This window comes from Paroedura picta, chromosome 11, assembly GCF_049243985.1.
Source record: "Paroedura picta isolate Pp20150507F chromosome 11, Ppicta_v3.0, whole genome shotgun sequence".
NCBI classification, from domain to species: Eukaryota; Metazoa; Chordata; class Lepidosauria; order Squamata; family Gekkonidae; genus Paroedura; species Paroedura picta.
Genome location: NC_135379.1, coordinates 64,811,929 through 64,829,950, shown reverse-complemented (window position 1 = coordinate 64,829,950; position 18,022 = coordinate 64,811,929). Strand labels below are relative to the sequence as shown.

General features: G+C 48.3%; 1 protein-coding gene across 5 annotated transcripts in view; it reads right to left on the bottom strand.

Moving 5' to 3' along the window:
* Nucleotides 1–18,022, bottom strand: part of COL15A1 (collagen type XV alpha 1 chain) — a 161,886-nt gene that overhangs the window by 92,507 nt on the left and 51,357 nt on the right. For all 5 annotated transcript variants that reach the window (XR_013225305.1, XM_077302953.1, XM_077302954.1 and 2 more), the window contains 9 exons: nt 15,509–15,583; nt 14,730–14,822; nt 10,893–11,037; nt 10,385–10,527; nt 8,751–8,888; nt 6,643–6,669; nt 6,138–6,200; nt 4,844–4,921; nt 2,311–2,379 (listed from right to left, as the gene is read on the bottom strand). Coding sequence is in view for 4 of the 5 variants with exons in the window: in XM_077302953.1 (XP_077159068.1) it covers nt 2,311–2,379; nt 4,844–4,921; nt 6,138–6,200; nt 6,643–6,669; nt 8,751–8,888; nt 10,385–10,527; nt 10,893–11,037; nt 14,730–14,822; nt 15,509–15,583 (831 nt within the window). In the remaining variant the exon portion in view is untranslated. The remainder of the gene's footprint in view (nt 1–2,310; nt 2,380–4,843; nt 4,922–6,137; nt 6,201–6,642; nt 6,670–8,750; nt 8,889–10,384; nt 10,528–10,892; nt 11,038–14,729; nt 14,823–15,508; nt 15,584–18,022) is intronic.

Genomic DNA, 18,022 nt, shown 5'->3' with positions numbered 1-18,022 from the left:
CTGCTTTAGGACAACAAAACAAAATCTGAGTCCAGTGGCACCCTTAAGACCAACAAAGACTTATTCAAGGCGTGAGCTTTTGAGTGCAAGCACTCTTCTTCAGCTTATAGTCTTAAAGGTGCCACTGGACTCTGATTTTGTTTTGTTGTGCTGCTTCAGATCAACACGGCTACCCACTTTCTTTATGAGTGTGAGCCTCCTGAAGTTGCAGGGTGTAAACAAATGCCTAAAACTGCAAGTATAATTGAGGGAAAACAAATTAAAGCAGAATAAAAATCCTTCTCAAAGAACCGCAGAAGACTCCCAGTCGACAAGTTATCTGTAAAGCATTGTAATATGATGCCCAAGCATTTAAGCATCTCTGAGTGCCATTCTGCACAGCGCTAATGTTGCTGAAGTCTAACTGTTGTGTAACGCTATTTTTTTAACATTATGCATGACGTCATACACAATCCGCAACACTCCTGCAACACTCCCGCAAAAAGCACTTCAATGTAGCACTTTTCAGGGAATCGTAAAAAGTGGATTCCCCCTTAAAGAACCAACTTCATTCCTGAGAATAACCTGCAACACATCCAAAAAAGACATGTGCATTCTCAATATAGTGATAGAAAGAATGCTCCTCCCTAGCTATCATCCCCAAGCTTCCGGAGACGCGATTGCCATTTTTTCCCCTTAAACCGGCGAAAGCAATGAATAAGTGAGGCTTCTTTGGCTGAAGTCCCTCCACAAGCTTAACCGAAAACAAAGCTCCCTTCTGCAATTGTCTTTAAGCTTTCCAAGCACAATACAGCCCCCTGTTCGACACTGCCTATAATTTCGGCCAGAATTTGCTCCCGTCAAGGGGGCATTTTTTTTTTTACTTGAAGAGCATGTAAACGATTAAGTGCCAGCTCCTATGCCAATGAAAAGGGTATTTCTGAAACATCGAAGGAACAAATATTCGTTTCTACTGGTGTTTTCGCGTTTTTAAAAAACAGTTTTTAAAGGCAAAGGGCCTTTTCAGGAGCACGAACACAACAGTTCATTGGCTGTTCTATTTGATAGATGGCAGGGTGGGAAGAAGCGTGGACAAATATAGCCTCCTTTGTTGCAGTTCTGGCGAGACCGGAAACTTGTGGGTGACGAAAACAGCTCTAGTGGGAGAGCTTTTTTTCCCACTAGAAACATCTGTGTGCGTTATCAAGACCTGACGCTATTAATTGTAGCGCTTTACAATAGCGTTTACATTTAGCTACATTGGCGGTGGTGCGGAATGGCCGTGACTGTTCTACCTCGTTAAACTGGGCTGGGGGTGGGGGGTGGGAATGATACACAGTTTTATTTCAAAAAGCAGCTCCCCGGAGCATGGACTGGGCCATAATTAAGGATGCCATCCTCCAGACAGGACCTGGGGATGCCCCAGAATTAGAGCTCGTCTCCATTCTACAGAGATTAGTTCTACTGGAGAAAATGGATGCTCTGGAGGGTGGAGTCTATCGCACTGTACCCTATTGAGGTCCCCGGCCTCCCCAAGCTCCACGCCCAAATCTCCAGGAGTTCCCCAACTTGGAGCTGGCCACCCTATCCTGGAGACGAGCTGTTAAAGCCCGTTGCTCTCTTCTGCCATTTCAAGCAGGCATGCAGAATATAAGAAGCGCAAGAAGGTGGCAGATGAAAGCGAGAGAGCCAGAAGGTGAGGAATTGCAGGAGGTGCAATAATTTTTAGCGCTACGCCATTTCGCTGGCATAGCAATATTTTTTTTCAATCTGTGGAAATTCCCCAGATATTTCCCAACCTCAAACTTTGTACTATAGTTTGTAAAGGCCTTTAGAAAATCTCAGCAAACTATCAGCACCCATTTTACTCTTTCTCAACTTTTTTACTGTTGAGAACTCCCTGAAAGATTCTTCAGGCATCGAGAAAGCCCAGAAGGGGCGCAATTGTGCAGAACATGGTTGGGAAGCATGGGTGTGTACATGCCTACCGAGGGGGCCCCCACTTCCCATCCCCTCCAGGCAAAATCACTGGCCATGGGGGGGGGAGGGTGACATGACCATATATGGTCCTATCACCCAATAAATGTTTAACAAAATTTAAAAATATATTAAAAATTAATTCCACCCATTTGGGAAACCCTTAGAGCAGGGGTAGTCAAACTGCGGCCCTCCAGATGTCCATGGACTACAATTCCCAGGAGCCCCTGGGCTCCTGGGAATTGTAGTCCATGGATATCTGGAGGGCCGCAGTTTGACTACCCCTGCCTTAGAGGGCCATCAGGAAACCCCAGGGTTTCACAAACCCAGGCTGAGGAAGTGTGACCTACTTACTCTTGGAAGTTCAACGTCTTTGTCGAAATCGCCTGATCCAGATCCAGATCCATCCATTTCAATCCTTTGCTGAAACAACAAAGTAGAAAAATTAAAATATTGCTGGTGGGATGTGAGAAAAAATCCACCCCCCCCCCATGAATGTCATTAATTTTATCAAAGTTCTTTAAGATTCCCAGAAAATTTCTCACATATTTCGCTTTAACAGAAACATTCACGTTTGCACCAGATATCATTTTAGGTGGAATAAATTAAATTAAAGCCTAAATGTATGTGAACACACACGTGCCCTCACGTACACACCTCCTTCCAAATGCCTTTTATACTTTGCCCAAGCAGAACCTCCATGTTAACCTGAGGTCAAATTCAGTGGTAAACTTTGTTCAACATAATGATTCTCACACTTTTGTAAAATATTGAGGATGCACAACTGGTCTGCCAGCACTCAGGCACGTAACTCCTCTCTGTGTGTGTCCCTATTTGGAAAGGGAGGAACAAAATGGTGGTTTTAAATGGTCCAAACCCAGCAGGCCAAAAGGCCCAGGAAATGTTTTGGGGAGGGGCCTCCTTCAACCCTTGGTTGGGGGGGGGGACAAAGTGAGCTGGTTTGTGCCCATCCCTAATTCTGACCTTGGACTTCAGTCTGCTTGACTTCTTATTGTCAGCTCTAATGCCTTCACCAAATCCTAGACGCCTGCAGCTGGTGGGGTGGGAACCAGCATGGTGGAGTGGTGGTTAGAGGACTAGAGAAGGTTAACAGAGACCCACTCTCATCCCAGCCTACCTCACAGGAACATAGTTTTGTTGTTATCATTGGGAGGACAAAATGGAGGAGAACGATATAAGCCATTTTGGGCCCCCAAGGAGGAGAAAGAGAAGCTATAAATGATGTCAACAAAGAAATAAATCAGTGGCCCGGCTTCACAGTCAGTATTGCATTCTTTTTTCTCCCCGGGCTCCAAGGCAAACTGAACTCCCTGGATTTGGATTGTCTCTCTTCTGGCCCGACGAAAGACTTAGTTTGGTTCGTAGCCACCCTGTGGTAGGAAAATGGCCCACAGTTTTCCAAAAGAAAGGTTCACCCATGTACTTTGGCCATTCTTACTTCCATCAATGCCAGTTCCCATGTTATTTCTCAGAAATTATTTTTCTCTTGCAAGAGTGAATTCTCTTCCCCTTGCTGTCTTACATGGACAATTTACAGGCCATGCAGGAAGATACCAGCATGTTCCAAGGAGGGAAAGATTGTGTCCGTGTTCTGCGAACTGTCCCGATTCAACCTCACATATTATTTTAGACTGTGAACTTCATGTGAGTCTTCGCAGAAAACTTCTGGATCCTCTACTTTGTCCCAGAGGTCTAGTAAATGATGAAGCTACACTCCAGTTTCTGCTTAACGATCTTTCTGCAGAGACCACATTGCGTGTAGCTGAATTTTTAATGGCTGTTTATCAAACTAGAATTAAGATGTTTTAATCAGTTGATTTTACTGTATTATAGTCTATAATATTAGCTTATTTTACTCTATTATAATTTTACCCTGCTTGGCTGTACTTGCCTCTTATTGTTATGCCAATAAAGGTTTTTATATATATATATATATATATACAGGCCAAGGAAAAGGGATCTGGAGCTTGCATCTGTGGCAGGCCTTCCGGAGAAACAAGTGAGCAATTCTTCTTTTTCTGTGTAATTGCTTTGGCTCTGGGAGGAAGACGCTTGGCTCCTCATTTGAATAAGAAGTCTGCTTGCTTTTCTAGCGATCGTTTAATGACTCTGTTAGCAGACCTGGGTTGCAACGTAACAAATATACAGCAGCTGCAAGGAACCCTCAGTGGATTTTAATGAATATTGAACAGCAATAACTTTTTGGTTATATGGCTGCTTTACTGGCTGAACAGCCTGTTGGCTTTAAGGACTAGATGGGAAACTGAATTGAAATAAGTGGCACAATGGGTTGCCATCCTCCAGGTGAGGCCTGTAGATCTCCTGGAATTAAAGCTCATCTCCAGATGACAAAGATTAGTTCCTTTAGAGAAAACGGCAGCTTTGGTGGGTATGCTCTATGACAGGGGTGGCCAAACTGTGGCTCTCCAGATGTCCATGGACTACAATCACCATGAGCCCCAGGGGCATTATATCATGGAGCATTATACCCCACTGAGGTCCCTCCCCTCCCCAATTCCACCTTCCCTGGGCACCACGCCCAAATTGCCAGGTACTTCTCTGCCACAGTCAGTGACAGGCATCTCCAGGGCTCCCAAATCTCTCACACAACCGCCACTGAGCGATGCAAGCAGCAAATCTTGGCAGAATCTGGCCTTCGATCCAACTCTCCTCTCACGCCTTTCTCACCTCTCTCTTTCTCTTCCCTCCAAGTTCTCAAGCACCCCGTCTTCCCTCACCCGCCCTCTCGCTCTCCTCCTCGCAGATGGCATCATAGCACCACAGAACCTCTGCCCCAGGCACACTACAGCACAGGGTGGGAGGACAACCCAAGGGGGAGCTCCACACAAGAGGCAGCGACACTCACAAATTCACGGGATGGAGCTGGTGGTCCAGGCAGACCTGGAAGCCCGGGAAGTCCTGGCAACCCAACCCCAACATCTCCCTGGAAGAAGAAAAATGGAGAATGCCATCAGGGTTGGAGAAAAGTGATGTCAAATGTTTCTTGCAGCTTTCTTAATTACACCACAATATTTATGGCCCTGGGAACTATTCGGTAGTTATGCCGACACATCCACTTGTCAAGCTGCCAAAGGCGCTTCTAAGGAAAAACAAAATTAATTCAGAATCCCTTTCACATACTCATTTCTCCGCCATTAAAAAGACATTATGCCGAGTACACTCCGGAATGGAGGGCCATCAATATTCCAGTTCAGCTGCTGCTGCTGGGAGGGGAAGGAAGGCATATTTCCAGAAAGGACTAGGCAGGGCCTGATTACTCCGGTGGCCATCAGCTAGCGTAGCCCAGTCAGGAGGACTTCTGCCCTTTCGCCAGGATGTTTCAGCCAAGGAGATACAGTCGCCTCGGATGAAAAGATCTGCCTCGCTGGGGATTCTGGTTCCCATTGTGATGTCACTCCTAGAGTGATCACAGGAGCCTTAGAAAGCCCAAGGAAATCGAGCATTCTTCAGGGGAAGGGAGAACTTCCAGTGTGCACTTTATGCCTGCAATCCCTTGTTTCAGTCAGAATCCCAAGTAGAGATAGACAGCAGTGTTTGTAGAGACCTGATATTGGGATGGTCCATTCCATCTTGGTCCACGATCTACACCATGGCTCCCCCAGTCGTGCCCATAAGTGCAATGGTGTCAGCTGACACCTCTCCTGGTGCCAGTCAAGTGTTTTTAGAAAGTGGGTGGGGCCAGGTAAGGTTTGTGCCCAACAAGGCTCCTGATTGGCCACTGGAGATTTGATTGACTGTGCAGACTTTTTACAATGTTGCCACAGGGGAAGTTGCCACCACAGCCCACGGATCTTTGCTTTGTGACTGGAGGGAAGCAGCTGGGGCTGGCTCTGACTCCCGCGGCAGCTGTTTGGTATCTGCCATGTTATGGTGGTGCTGGGTCCAAATTCCAATGTTGCATGCAGACTCAAAATGTTTGGGGACTCCTGATCTACATGGCCATTTTGGGGCCCACTACAGTCTCAGTTTAAACGGATTTTTTTCAAATTTGGCGGAAGTGGGCAGCATGCTCCAGAGTCCTCTGCTTTTCCACCTTCAATGGACCTTCAAGCAGAGTAATTGAAGAGTCATTTGCCCACATTTCAAGTGCTGCCAAGCTGCAATCGAAAGATTTTCTTCTATATTAAAGGAGCACTCACCTTTTCTCCTTTAGGGCCTGGTTCTCCTTTCTGTCCTGGTGCACCATGATCTCCAGGTTCCCCCTAAAAATAAAGAGGACATACACACAGGATAAATGCATTCCTTGTCCAGAACTGTTCTCCCAGTCCTCAAGGACTCTGCACTTATATGCCCTACAGCAGGGGTAGTCAAACTGCAGCCCTCCAGATGTCCATGGAGTACAATTCCCAGGAGCCCCCTGCCAGCGAATGCTGGCAGGGGGCTCCTGGGAATTGTAGTCCATGGACATCTGGAGGGCTGCAGTTTGACTACCCCTGCCCTACAGTTTATATGACTGAAAAATACAACTTGTACCCTACGTGGGGCCTCCAATCTCCTCGTATCTGGCTGGGAGGACTTACTCGTGGTGGAGGGGGTCCAAGCCAGTGACATGGTGACACCACCAATGTGTGAGCTTCATGTAAAAACAAAATGATACATAATACACACATAATGAGTAGAATGGTATATAGGAGGAATACTTACCCTTAACCCATCTTTTCCAGGAATTCCCTAAAACAAAAACTCAGCATGAGAGTTGTAAAACAACACCACAACTGCCACTAGTTTATGCTGGAACGTAATATTTTAACGCTGGACGGGGATCACTGCAACATTAGATTTTGTTCTATGTTTTTCTAAACTGTGGTACTCCTGAGAAGAATACCAAGTCTGAACATTCAGATATGTGAGCTTTCCCTGCAAACGTGGTTGACAGAACAAATGCTTCAGCTGTAGGCAGGCTGAAGGATATCTCCCTTGGGCCACTTGAGGAAAGTCCTCTGGAGAAGATGGGGCTGCTCCAAGGTCCCAGGACCTCGGAAGCAGGTCTGCTAACAAGAGATACGTTTAAGCATCTGACCCACAGCCTGAACTGCACTAACAGTTATTATTTCAGCCACTTACTCAACTCTTTGACCAAATTTACACGCAAGCACAGAAAGGTGTCTGAGGAGTCTGTTTCTGGCTCTTGTTACAGCAGAGATTAGGATGGTTATAATTTGTACTGCCATTCCAATAACATTGTATCCCGTTTTGAATCCTTTTGGGAGAAAAAGGGTAGTAAAAATAAACCAGAAATACATAAATAAATCTGTTGCTAAGCTGTAGAGTGAATCTGAGTAACTATTTGCATTCCCACTGCTGGTGATCTCTGCACCTCCATGGACTTCCTGCTCAGATGGACAGCCACGTCTGGATGGTTTTCCCTCCGTCTTGCCAAGGACAACTGACGCTGTTGGGATGTTGCGTCATTTAAGTGAGCCAGAGGGAGAGAAAGAGCAGCCCACCCGGCTCTCGCCTCCTTCTTGGGCGCTGAATATAATGTGTCCACTAGGAGCTTACTGTTCTTCATCCGTGCTTGGGATCTCCACGACCCTCTCATGGCCATGAACTAACATGGTTGTAAAAGGGGACCAGGTGGATTTACGGAGGGGAGGCCCATCAGTAGCTTCTAGCCATGAGGACTGAAAGGAGCTTCTGTTGGAATGAGTGACTCAATGTTCCTTCATTTGATGGGGAGGCACTAAGTGCATACAGGTGTTCTCTGAATGGGATGCCTCCCTTTGTCTTAGCCTCGGAGCTGCCCTCTGACTCTCTCTCTCTGGCTTGGTCCTCCCACTTGCTGCACGTGGCCTTCCAGGGAGAACATATCTCTCCAGGTCTCTCCTGCCAGGTCTCTCCATGCCCTCATCCTCCCACACACATGATGCCAGGCAAGCTGGCCATTTGCGGTAGAGAAGAGTCCCCTCCGGACTGGGCTTCTCTCTCTCCTTTCGACTGCAACGTGAATGTGAACTGGATCCACTTGGATAAATATGAGTTTACCTTTTTGGCAACATACTTCTTGGGAGATTTATTTCCTGCACACTTCTATGACTGGGCAAAACCCAAATATCCCAATATCCTCCACCCACAGAGGCAGCAAACCTCTGAAAACCAACTGGTTTGGGCCGTCAGCCAATATGCCTTGCTAGTTGGGCCCTGCAAGGCAATGGGCTGGGTGCTGCGTGAACCTTTTAACCCTCAGCATCCTCAGCAGAGTCACTGTCCCTCCCTGCCAGGGAATTCCGTGGGTCAGGGCAACCCACAGGACACTTTGAAGCCACAGGCAAGCCCAGAGCACATTACACTGAATGCACATACAATCTGTGTACGCTTGTCCATTCTTTGCAGGTGCATTGAATAATTCTCATACGGCAGTGAACATATGTACAGCTGAACATGTGATACAAACCAGACATTTATCCAGGTCCCCAGATTTTTTTGCAAGGCAAATGCCTGTTGGCGCTTTCAGTGGCATGCAAGTATGACCAGGATGTAACATGCTTGTCTGCTCCCAAACAACCCCCCAAGATGGCCATTGGATCCCTCTGGCTGGGTCAGTGAGGGTCAGTGAGGCCCAAGTGAGGGCAAAGAAGGCAAAGAGAGACAGGGCGACGAAGCAGCAGCTGCCGAGGTTCACAAACGTCTCTAGGGAACAATGCAGATGTTCAGCATGTGCAGAACTACCTCCCCAATAACAGGCTCAGGTATACCAGGATATCGAAGCCACAGAACACTCTGCATGGCCTCGGCAAGTTCAAAATACTCACAGGCTTCCCATCCAGGCCAGGCTTTCCAGCAGTCCCGGGGGCTCCGTGAGTCCCAGGCTGGGCTCTGTCTGGTCCTGTGGTTCCCGGTGGCCCCGGGGGTCCTTCCTCTCCTTTCTGGCCCTTTTCACCTTTTTGACCCTAGAAAACACACCGCACTCAGGCTGGAATCCGAAGCATGTCTATTCAGAACAAAGCCCCCTGGACCCAGAAGGAATCTGCTCCTACGTCCATTCTACCTCCTTTTGTCCAGTATGAGTGGAACTGAGGGGGAAATGGCTTTTTGTCAAATGGCTTTTGGTCAGTCAGTCAAAGCCTAACAGTTATTTATAAAATGGTTAAGCTTTTGTCTGATAAAATGGTTATTTATAAAATGGTTAAGCTTTTGTCTGATAAAATGGTTAAGCTTTTTGCCTTTGATCACCTATGCTGAATCGCAACAACATCAGAGTCCAGCAGGGGCACCTTTAAGACCAACCAAGTTTTATTCAAGGTGGGAGCTTTCGTGGGCAGAAACACTTCCTCAGACCACGGAACAAGAACCACAAGAGAACAGATAGAAAGAGAGAGTAAATTAGCAGTAAATTAGTAAAGAGCATCACGAAGATATCCAACAGATATGCAGCATAATGAAGAACTAATAATGCCTTGCTGGAATTCATCATTCCTTTACTTTCCTCATTCCTTTAGGTTCAGTTGCCATTCACAAAAACATAAGGGACGTGAAAATGTTAAGGTTAGTGGTTAATAGCTGATGCTTTCCTAAGGGCAGTACGTGGAGAGCAGATCACCATCAGTCAGGCTAGCGCTAGTCACAGACAAGTCCAGAACAGCCCGTAGGAACAGACAATGTCCAGAAGCAACCAGAATCGAGCAGCTCTACACCTGCTTGATCATGGCTGCCAGCAGTCCTCCTAGGCAGCGAACCTGACAGCCTAACACATACTGACTTTTCCTTATGCAATTACATATCTGCATGCAACCCTGACATAGGTAGCCCAGGCTAACCTGATCTCATCAGATCTCAGAAGCCAAGCAGGGTCAGCTCTGGTCATAGAACCATAGAGTTGGAAGGGACCTCCTGGGTCATCTAGTCCAACCCCCTGCACTGTGCAGGACACTCACATCCCTCTCGCTCATCCACTGTCACCTGCCACCCCCTTGAACTTTCACAGAATCAACCTCTCCGCCAGATGGCTCTCCAGCCTCTGTTTAAAAATCTCCAAAGATGGAGAAGCCACCACCTCCCTAGGAAGCCTGTTCCACTGAGAAACCGCTCTAACTGTCAGGAACTTATTCCGGATGTTTAGATGGTATTTCTTTGGAATTAATTTCATCCCATTAGTCAGTAGACTACTAGGGAAGTCCAGGGTTGCTTTACAGAGGCAAGCAATGGCAAACCACCGCTCTTCCTTGAACACCCTATGGGGTTTGCATCGGCTGGCTGTGGCATGATGGTGCCTCCCCATCCCCATCACCACCACCACCACCACCACCACCACCACCACCACCACCTGCATACTGGTAGCATAATTCAGCATAGGGATGCCAGCCCAACATTGCCTCCTGGGCAAACCCAGAGCTATCTCCGTCTGTGTCCCCCATCCCAACTAGGAAAAGCCCTGCTACAGCCTTACCGTTTCAAATTGTGCTCTTTGCGGAACTCCAGCTTGAGGGCCAGCTTCCACTGCTGACGTCTCCTGGACTACTGTGGCTGCTTCACTCTCCTGGTGAGTTGGGTGGGGGAGTGTTTGATTTATAGGTACCACAGTGGTTACACCTAGAAGCCCAAATTTGGATATCTGTCATGCTTACGCAGTTAAATCACATTTGCCAGGAAGGAAGACAGATCAAAACCAGAGAGGTACTGAAAAGAAGTTCATTTGGCTCCTGTAAAAACAGGTCAGTGAACAAGAGAAGGTAGAAGTTGAAGCCTTCTGTGTGTGCCAGCTTGCTGGGAGGCTGGTATATAAATCGAATTGAATTGAATTGAATGAACGATGTAGGTTTAATTGCTTTTAAAATGCTAAAACTTCTGAAAGACCATTCTGCATTCATGCATTTTGTCAATTCCTGTTATTGTTATTAAGAGAAAAGATTCTTCCCTGAAGAGTATGCAGGTAAAGAGAGTAGAATATACAGTGCCTTGCTCTGGGACTTCTGTGGAGACCGCAGTTTCTTCCAAGAGGTGATGTCCTGAAAAGTCCACGTCTTCAACGTTACTTGACAGGGTCGGTGGTGCTCCCACTGGTCCAGACGTCATCTCTTCAGACAGATTCCCAGCCTGTTGCTAAGCAAGAACATAAAGGAAACAGGATCTGGACATATGGCCACAGAAAAGGCTTTGACATAGGAAGTGGAGAATAAATAGTTTTTGACATTTAACAATATCTGTTCAGATCCCTTTCAAAGTAATATGCAGTTCTATCTACACTTAATATTACGCAAATCTTTCCAGTGTATGAAGGCCAAGGGAAGGTCAGTCAACAGATCCAGGACCTTCATCAGCTTCCATCTTAAGCTGTTCAGCTTTTGCACCTTTTGAAGGAAGACAGTTTCAAATTCAGAACTGCTTGGGAGAAGTTGTGTCTCTTGGCTTTTCCCTCCTAATGCTCAGGAATATGGATGGTCAGGAAGCATCACAGTTGATCCGGACTAGAGCAACTGACCTTGACCACGTCAGGACACTAATTATTTAGGATGACTGTGTGTGTGCTCCCCCCCTCCCCCCGCCCCAGTTTTTACTAGATGTCACTGGTTCCAAAAGGAAATGCTGTGCTTCACTTGGGACTACAGGTGGGGCCAAAGGAGGGTTTGCTTGTCTGCAATGTCATGACTGAAGGTCTCCAGCTGGGCCCCTTGGACGCACCCCAGGGCCTCCCGGGAGCACTTTGCCCCTGGCCCAGTGGTCTATGCAGCCCTGGCGCTGGGCGCAGTTTCCTTTGGCCGGCAGCTGAGTCTTCCCACGTGGGATCCTGCGCTCGCTTTGCTTCCACCCAGCACAGGAATCCAGTTTGCTAAGTGGCTGGCAAGCCCCATGTGAACATCAGCTTCCCAAAAGCATCTGTTGGTGGCTGTGCTCATTATCACAGGCTGAGCCTCTCGTCTGGAATTTGGCAAGGAAGGCCACATGGAAATCTCCCCGGTCCTGCTCCAGCCAGAATCCAAACCCAGGGATGTCGGCATTTCTGTGCTTCACTGTGGACAAACAATGCCTTCGAGTTCTGTTCAAGGCTGCCTGACTCTTTAGAGACGTGATGGACTGTGGCTCTGCCCGCCGCGCACTTTTCATTCCAAGGCCATTAGATTAATATAATCTTTTAACAACCGTGGAGACCTCCCCTCATTAAATCCGTGCAGCTTGAGGAGAATGGATGGCCTCACGAGGAGGCTTCGGGGCTCCAGACCGTTTGGCTCGGGAACCTCGGCCATGTCAAACTCGGGGAGATTCCCTCGCCCAAGGAGCCTTCCTTTCGCTGTAAGCGGGAAGTCACACAGACAGCTCTTTGCCTGGAGGCGGACTAGAGAACGACAAGGAGTGGCCGGAAGGAGCGGACCAGGAGTCGATGCGAGCGAGGTGGGGGCAGACCCCAAAATCACCTCCCTCCCGATATTCATGTGCCAGGCTCCACCGCCAGCACTGCAGCCCCAAGTGCATTAAGGGACCTTCCAAGAGACAAACCGTCCCCAGGGGGAAAGGCTGGGAGGTGGGCTTCAGTCCTGCGGGAGGAAGGAGACACTCACCTTCCACTGGCAGAAAGCGTCCCACTAGCAGAAAAGGTCTGGGGCATCCAGCCCCCGATGGGTCAGGACTGTACATCCGGCTGGTATCAATTTGTTCCCCACCACATCACCTTGTGAGAAAGCAAACCTCCCCTGTCTTGCTTATCTTTTGTAAAATATAATTAGGGCCGAAAACGCACACCCGGTATGGAGAGCCAAGGCTGTATTATTATTATTATTATTATTGTTGTTGTTGTTGTTGTTGTTGTTGTTGTTGTTGTTGTTGTTGTTGTTGTTATTTCCCCGCCGCTCCTGAAGCCGGCTTGTGCCGGGCTATACAAGTCCATAAAACCAAGTTAAAACCCCCATTAAAAGGACATAAACATTCCATCCATTACAATCTCAACAAGATAAGAACATGGCAAAATATACCCCCAACCCTACTGCTAGAGGGGGGGGGGAGAAGGAAGGAGGGCCAGATAGCCCTGATGCTACATAACATTGGATGGATGGACGGACGGACGGACGGACGGACGGACGGACGGACGGACGGACGGACGGACGGACGGACGGACGGACGGACGGACGGACGGACGGACGGACGGACGGACGGACGGACAGACAGACAGACAGACAGACAGATAGATAGATAGATAGATAGATGGTCCTCACTGACCATAATCCCGCCAGAAGAGCTCATTTTACAGGCCCTGCAGAATGCCCAAAGCTCCTGCAGGGCCCGCAGTTCACCCGGGAGCTCATTCCACCAGGTCGGGGCCAGGACCGAAAAGGACCTGGGTCAGGGTTGAGGCTAGGCATGCTTCCCTGGGGATGGGAAGCTCCTGGCTTACAGCCTTGGCTCTCTATACCGGGCAAACATTTTTTGCCCTGATAATACTATAAGAAAGATAAGCAAGATGATAGAATACACTGAGATCGCTTTGAATTTATTAATACTTCCTTGTGGAGGACTCATTACTGCCACTGATTAAAGATATTGAATTGAAAATGGGAAAACCATCTAGACACCATTTTGGCTGAGTCCGGGTGGAAATTATAATAAAGTGATAACAGAGACTCTTATATTTCTAATATTTGATTAAGCCGTTGGACACATTCTTTTTCTTTCTTGTTTATGTTCTGTTATTGCGATCACCCACTTCCTTCTTGCAGCACAAAGGACCAAGAGCAGCATTCAAATGGAAAATTCAGCAGAAAATTCTGGCCAATGAAGGACTTCCTGTTACAGGGATCTAAAGATGGCGATTGCTCTTTTGGCATATCAATAGCTCTGTCTTCCGTGAGGACCCTGCTACAAAGGCAGATGTGATGCCGGAATTTATAAAAGCCAATAATTCAATTTAATGTCCCTTCCAAAGGAGCAATTCTCACTGGATGGGGGAAGAGAAAGCTCAAGCGTCTGGACCAGTCTTTTCCCCCCAGCACCCAGAGAACCTTGCAGTTAGGGTGTTCCCAATTACGGCAGGGGCACGGGAGGAAAGAGTTAAGCACCCTCCTATCCTGCAATGCTCCCCCAATTTTGACAGCAGCTCCCTGGGACTCTTCATTTGCTCTTTAAACAAACAAAAAGAGGAAACACGGAGACCCTCATCACTGTCCCTGGGAGTCAGGTCTGTCCGAGCCAGTGACTGTAGCTTACATTGTCATCCGCCCAAAGATGGGGAATGCAGATAGCCAAGTGTTGGGTCAACTGCAGACAGCTTAAGAAAGAAACATCTTTGCTGTCCCCAAAGGGCTGTTGTCTATGCCAGGCTTTCTCAACCAGGGTTTTTATTTTTATTTTTTATTATTACACTTATATTTCACTGTTCCAAGAACAGCTGGCTCATGAAACCCTGAGATTTTTTGGTGGCCCTGGAAGGGTTTCCCAAATGGGTGGAGATAAGTCGTTATTATATATATTTAAAAATCATTAAACATTTATTGAGTGATATGGCCGCCCAAAATGGCCAGTGATGGGCCTGGAGGGGGTGGGAAAGGGAGGGGACCCAGGTGGGCATGTACTTCCCAACCATGCTTCCCAACTGTGTTTTGCACGATTGCACCACTTACGGGTTTTTTCGGTAAAAAAAAGTGAGAAAGGCTGGTCTATGCACATAAAAGGAATAAGCAGCAAATCCCTTTGCCTGGAAACCCCCTACACATGAAGTGGCCATTGCTTTCACCCTACACACACAGCAGCCAAAGGCTGGATTTGTGCAACAAGAATAAAGCAGAAGAAAAGGGTCCAGTCCTTACTGGGATGAGAGTGGGGACAGGCCGAACCACTTCCTGTGTCTCAGGACCTTCCTGTTCCTGAACGTCATCATGGCCGCTGCTCTCTCCTGAAGCCTAGGAGAAGCAGAGCACAATGAAGAACTTGCAGCACGTTATCATGAAGGACTTCATGGACACTAAGTGCATTCATTCAATGCAACCACACACCACATATGTCCTCCACATTAAATTCCTGGCAGTATCACCTGCAAAGTGAACTTTACCCTTGCAGCATGGTCCACTATAGAAGGCAACACTGTTGGTCAAAACTCCCCTGGATCAGAAGGATTTGTTCTTCACAAGAAAATAATGCAACACTTGTAGAGAACCATCATCACATGCATTATGTCACTATATGTAATTCCGAAGGGATGGCCCTGTGTGGACACCATAATCTACACAAGGGGGCCAGTTAGGGTACAGGAAACCTCAGGAAATTCACAGATTCCGCTCCGCTGTTCTTTTGGGCTGTCTTCTGCAGCACCTCCCCGCTGCTCAGCTGTTTTTGCAGCTTTTGCAGGGAACAGATACCAGGGGTTCAAAGAGACTCTGGGTCCCTTTAAACCCCTGTTTTCTGCTCTATCCACAAACCACCATCTGCGTTAAAAGTTTGTGGAAATTTGTGAACTTCAGCCTGCAGACCATAAACAAGGCAAGATTCGTGACAAATCTTATTTCAGGGTTCAGTTAGTGCCCCCATTGCTATTCCTAACCCCGATCCTTGACATTGCTGTGGAGAACATGTATGCACGAGTACTTACGTAGGGGTCGTCATCCTCACATTGATCTTCAGCAGCCTTTGGGTCCGGTTTGACAGTGAGGTGCTGAATAGAGCCCTGGATGGAACAAGCAGAGCTGATCAGCATGAAAGCCTTTCTATCCCACACAACACTGGTGGGAGCTTGGCTACCTCTGACCAAGATGTAAACTAAGCAGTAGCAGCCCCTAAGGACTGCGGAAAACTGCAGGGAAGAGAAGTGGGCTGAGAGTAAGTTTAGAACTCTTACAACTTTTTTGAGATTGGAGCATGTTTGCTCAGCCTGAGACCTTCCTCCCAAAAATTCCAAGCAATGAGGTTATATAATATACGCATCATGGCCTCCAGTATTGCACTCAGATTTCATTAGTACTAGTGCAAGCCCCAGCAGATGATGGACCTCCTTCATGTGATCTTGCTTATTTGTTGGTTTATTTATGTATATTTCCATTATGTATACCAGGGGTAGTCAAACTGCGGCCCTCCAGCTGTCCATGGACTACAATTCCCAGGAGCCCCCTGCCAGCGAATGCTGGCAGGGGGCTCCTGGGAATTGTAGTCCATGGACATCTGGAGGGCCGCAGTTTGACTACCCCTGATGTATACTCTGCCTTTCTCACTGGGCCTCAACATCTGCTTGGAGCTATGGCCAGGAGCTCCAGGTTCACAAAAATTCCAAATAAATGATTTTATTAAGCAGAAATCAAGCATAGAGAAATAACAGGCTAAGCTCCCATCTGCTGGATCTCAAATGCACACGCGCACAGTGACTCTTAGCCAGTCCTCCAGACAAGAGGCAGAGGTAAAACTAAGACACCCTAACTGCTGGCTATGAGTAAAGGAACATCATTAATCAGGCTATCCCCACCCCTAGGATGAGCCAGGCCACCTCGCATCTAGCATCTAAAATTAATCAGGCTTCCTCGAGAGGAGCTGCTAACAAGCATGAGAGAGAAGAATATCCTCTTGGGAGCAACCTCATAGAACTCAAGGCAAAGGAAGGCCAAGGACCAGCCAGCAACAAAGACTGTACAACATCCAAAGGCAATGCAACAGACATTTGACTTGTGGAGAACTGGAAAACCAACCAGAGGTGAAGCAAAGAACAACTATTAACAAGGCACATTAAACAAATGCAAAGCAGGAACCTACTTATAAAAGCAGATGGTACAAACTATACACAGTGGTCTAGGACAGTGGTCCCCAACCTTTATTAGGCTGGGGACCGGCAGGGCATTGGGCCGCGCCCGCAGGGACCGCGCGGGCCACGCCCACGAGCCGCGCCTGGCCGCGCCCGCGGATCGGGCCGCGCCCCGGCCCTGATTCCCTCTCCCCGCCCTCCCCGCAGTAAGAAGTTTCCCGGGCCGCAAGCTTGCGGCCTGGGAAGTTTTTTACTGCGGGGGGGGGGGGGGCGGGGAGAGGGAGCCGCGGCCCGGCGCCATGGCCTTTGCGGCCCGACGCCGGGCCGCAGCCCGCAGGTTGGGGACCACTGGTCTAGGACACAGTCCCCAGTCCTGCACTCCAGGGCTCTCTCTGAGCAAAAAGGCCCAGAGGTCAGTGATTACTGTCTCCCCATCAGCATATTTAACTCAGGCCCAACTTTGTAGCTGAGAGTCTGCATGTTGAAGGCTCATCCATTAAAACACACACAGACACACAAACTGTGCAGAGGCACAATAGATGGGCTCAACATTTCTTTTTAACAGTCTAGGATTTTTCTATATGTAGGCAAATTATTATGAGTTGCATTTCAATTTCAGTTACAGTAATTGTGTATCAATCAAGTAGTAATAAAACCCACTGTTGGGGGAAATACAATGGACTCTAGAAAAGGGAGGGAGCTGGTGCGCCAGGCTGTAGTAAGGAGGGGGGGAGCGGGTCTGCTGGCAGCCTCCAGCCTCGTCTTCCCGCTCCGCTGGCTTGCTCACCCAAAAGACGCCAGCCTCCAGCCTCCCCCACCTGCTCACGCGAGCAGCCTCCAGCCTGGACCTGAAACCCTGCCAAGCAGCTGGTCCTGAGGCTCGGCTGCTTGGCGGAGTCTAGCTGCTTCCCAAAGACCTGGCCCAACCAGCACCACCCAAAGCAGCCGCTGCTCAGCCGGGGGAGCCTCCAAGTGGGGGGAGAGCAGGCATGAGGTGGGGTGTCCTCCGACAGACTGAGCACCCGCTCCCCACGCTTGAGGAGGGGAGTCGCCGGCAACTTAGCTTGCCTTTTATATAGAAGAGGATTTGCAAATGTAAATTAACATGTACATTTTGTCCTCTTTTTTGAAAGCTTTTTTGGGTCCCCCACAGATGGCCAGTCTCGAGACACCAGACACCAGCATGTAGACCAGGGGTAGTCAAACTGCGGCCCTCCAGATGTCCATGGACTACAATTCCCAGGAGCCCCCTGCCAGCGAATGCTGGCAGGGGGCTCCTGGGAATTGTAGTCCATGGACATCTGGAGGGCCGCAGTTTGACTACCCCTGATGTAGACGAAGGTCACATGAAAACCCGCGACTCAGGAAAGACGTGTA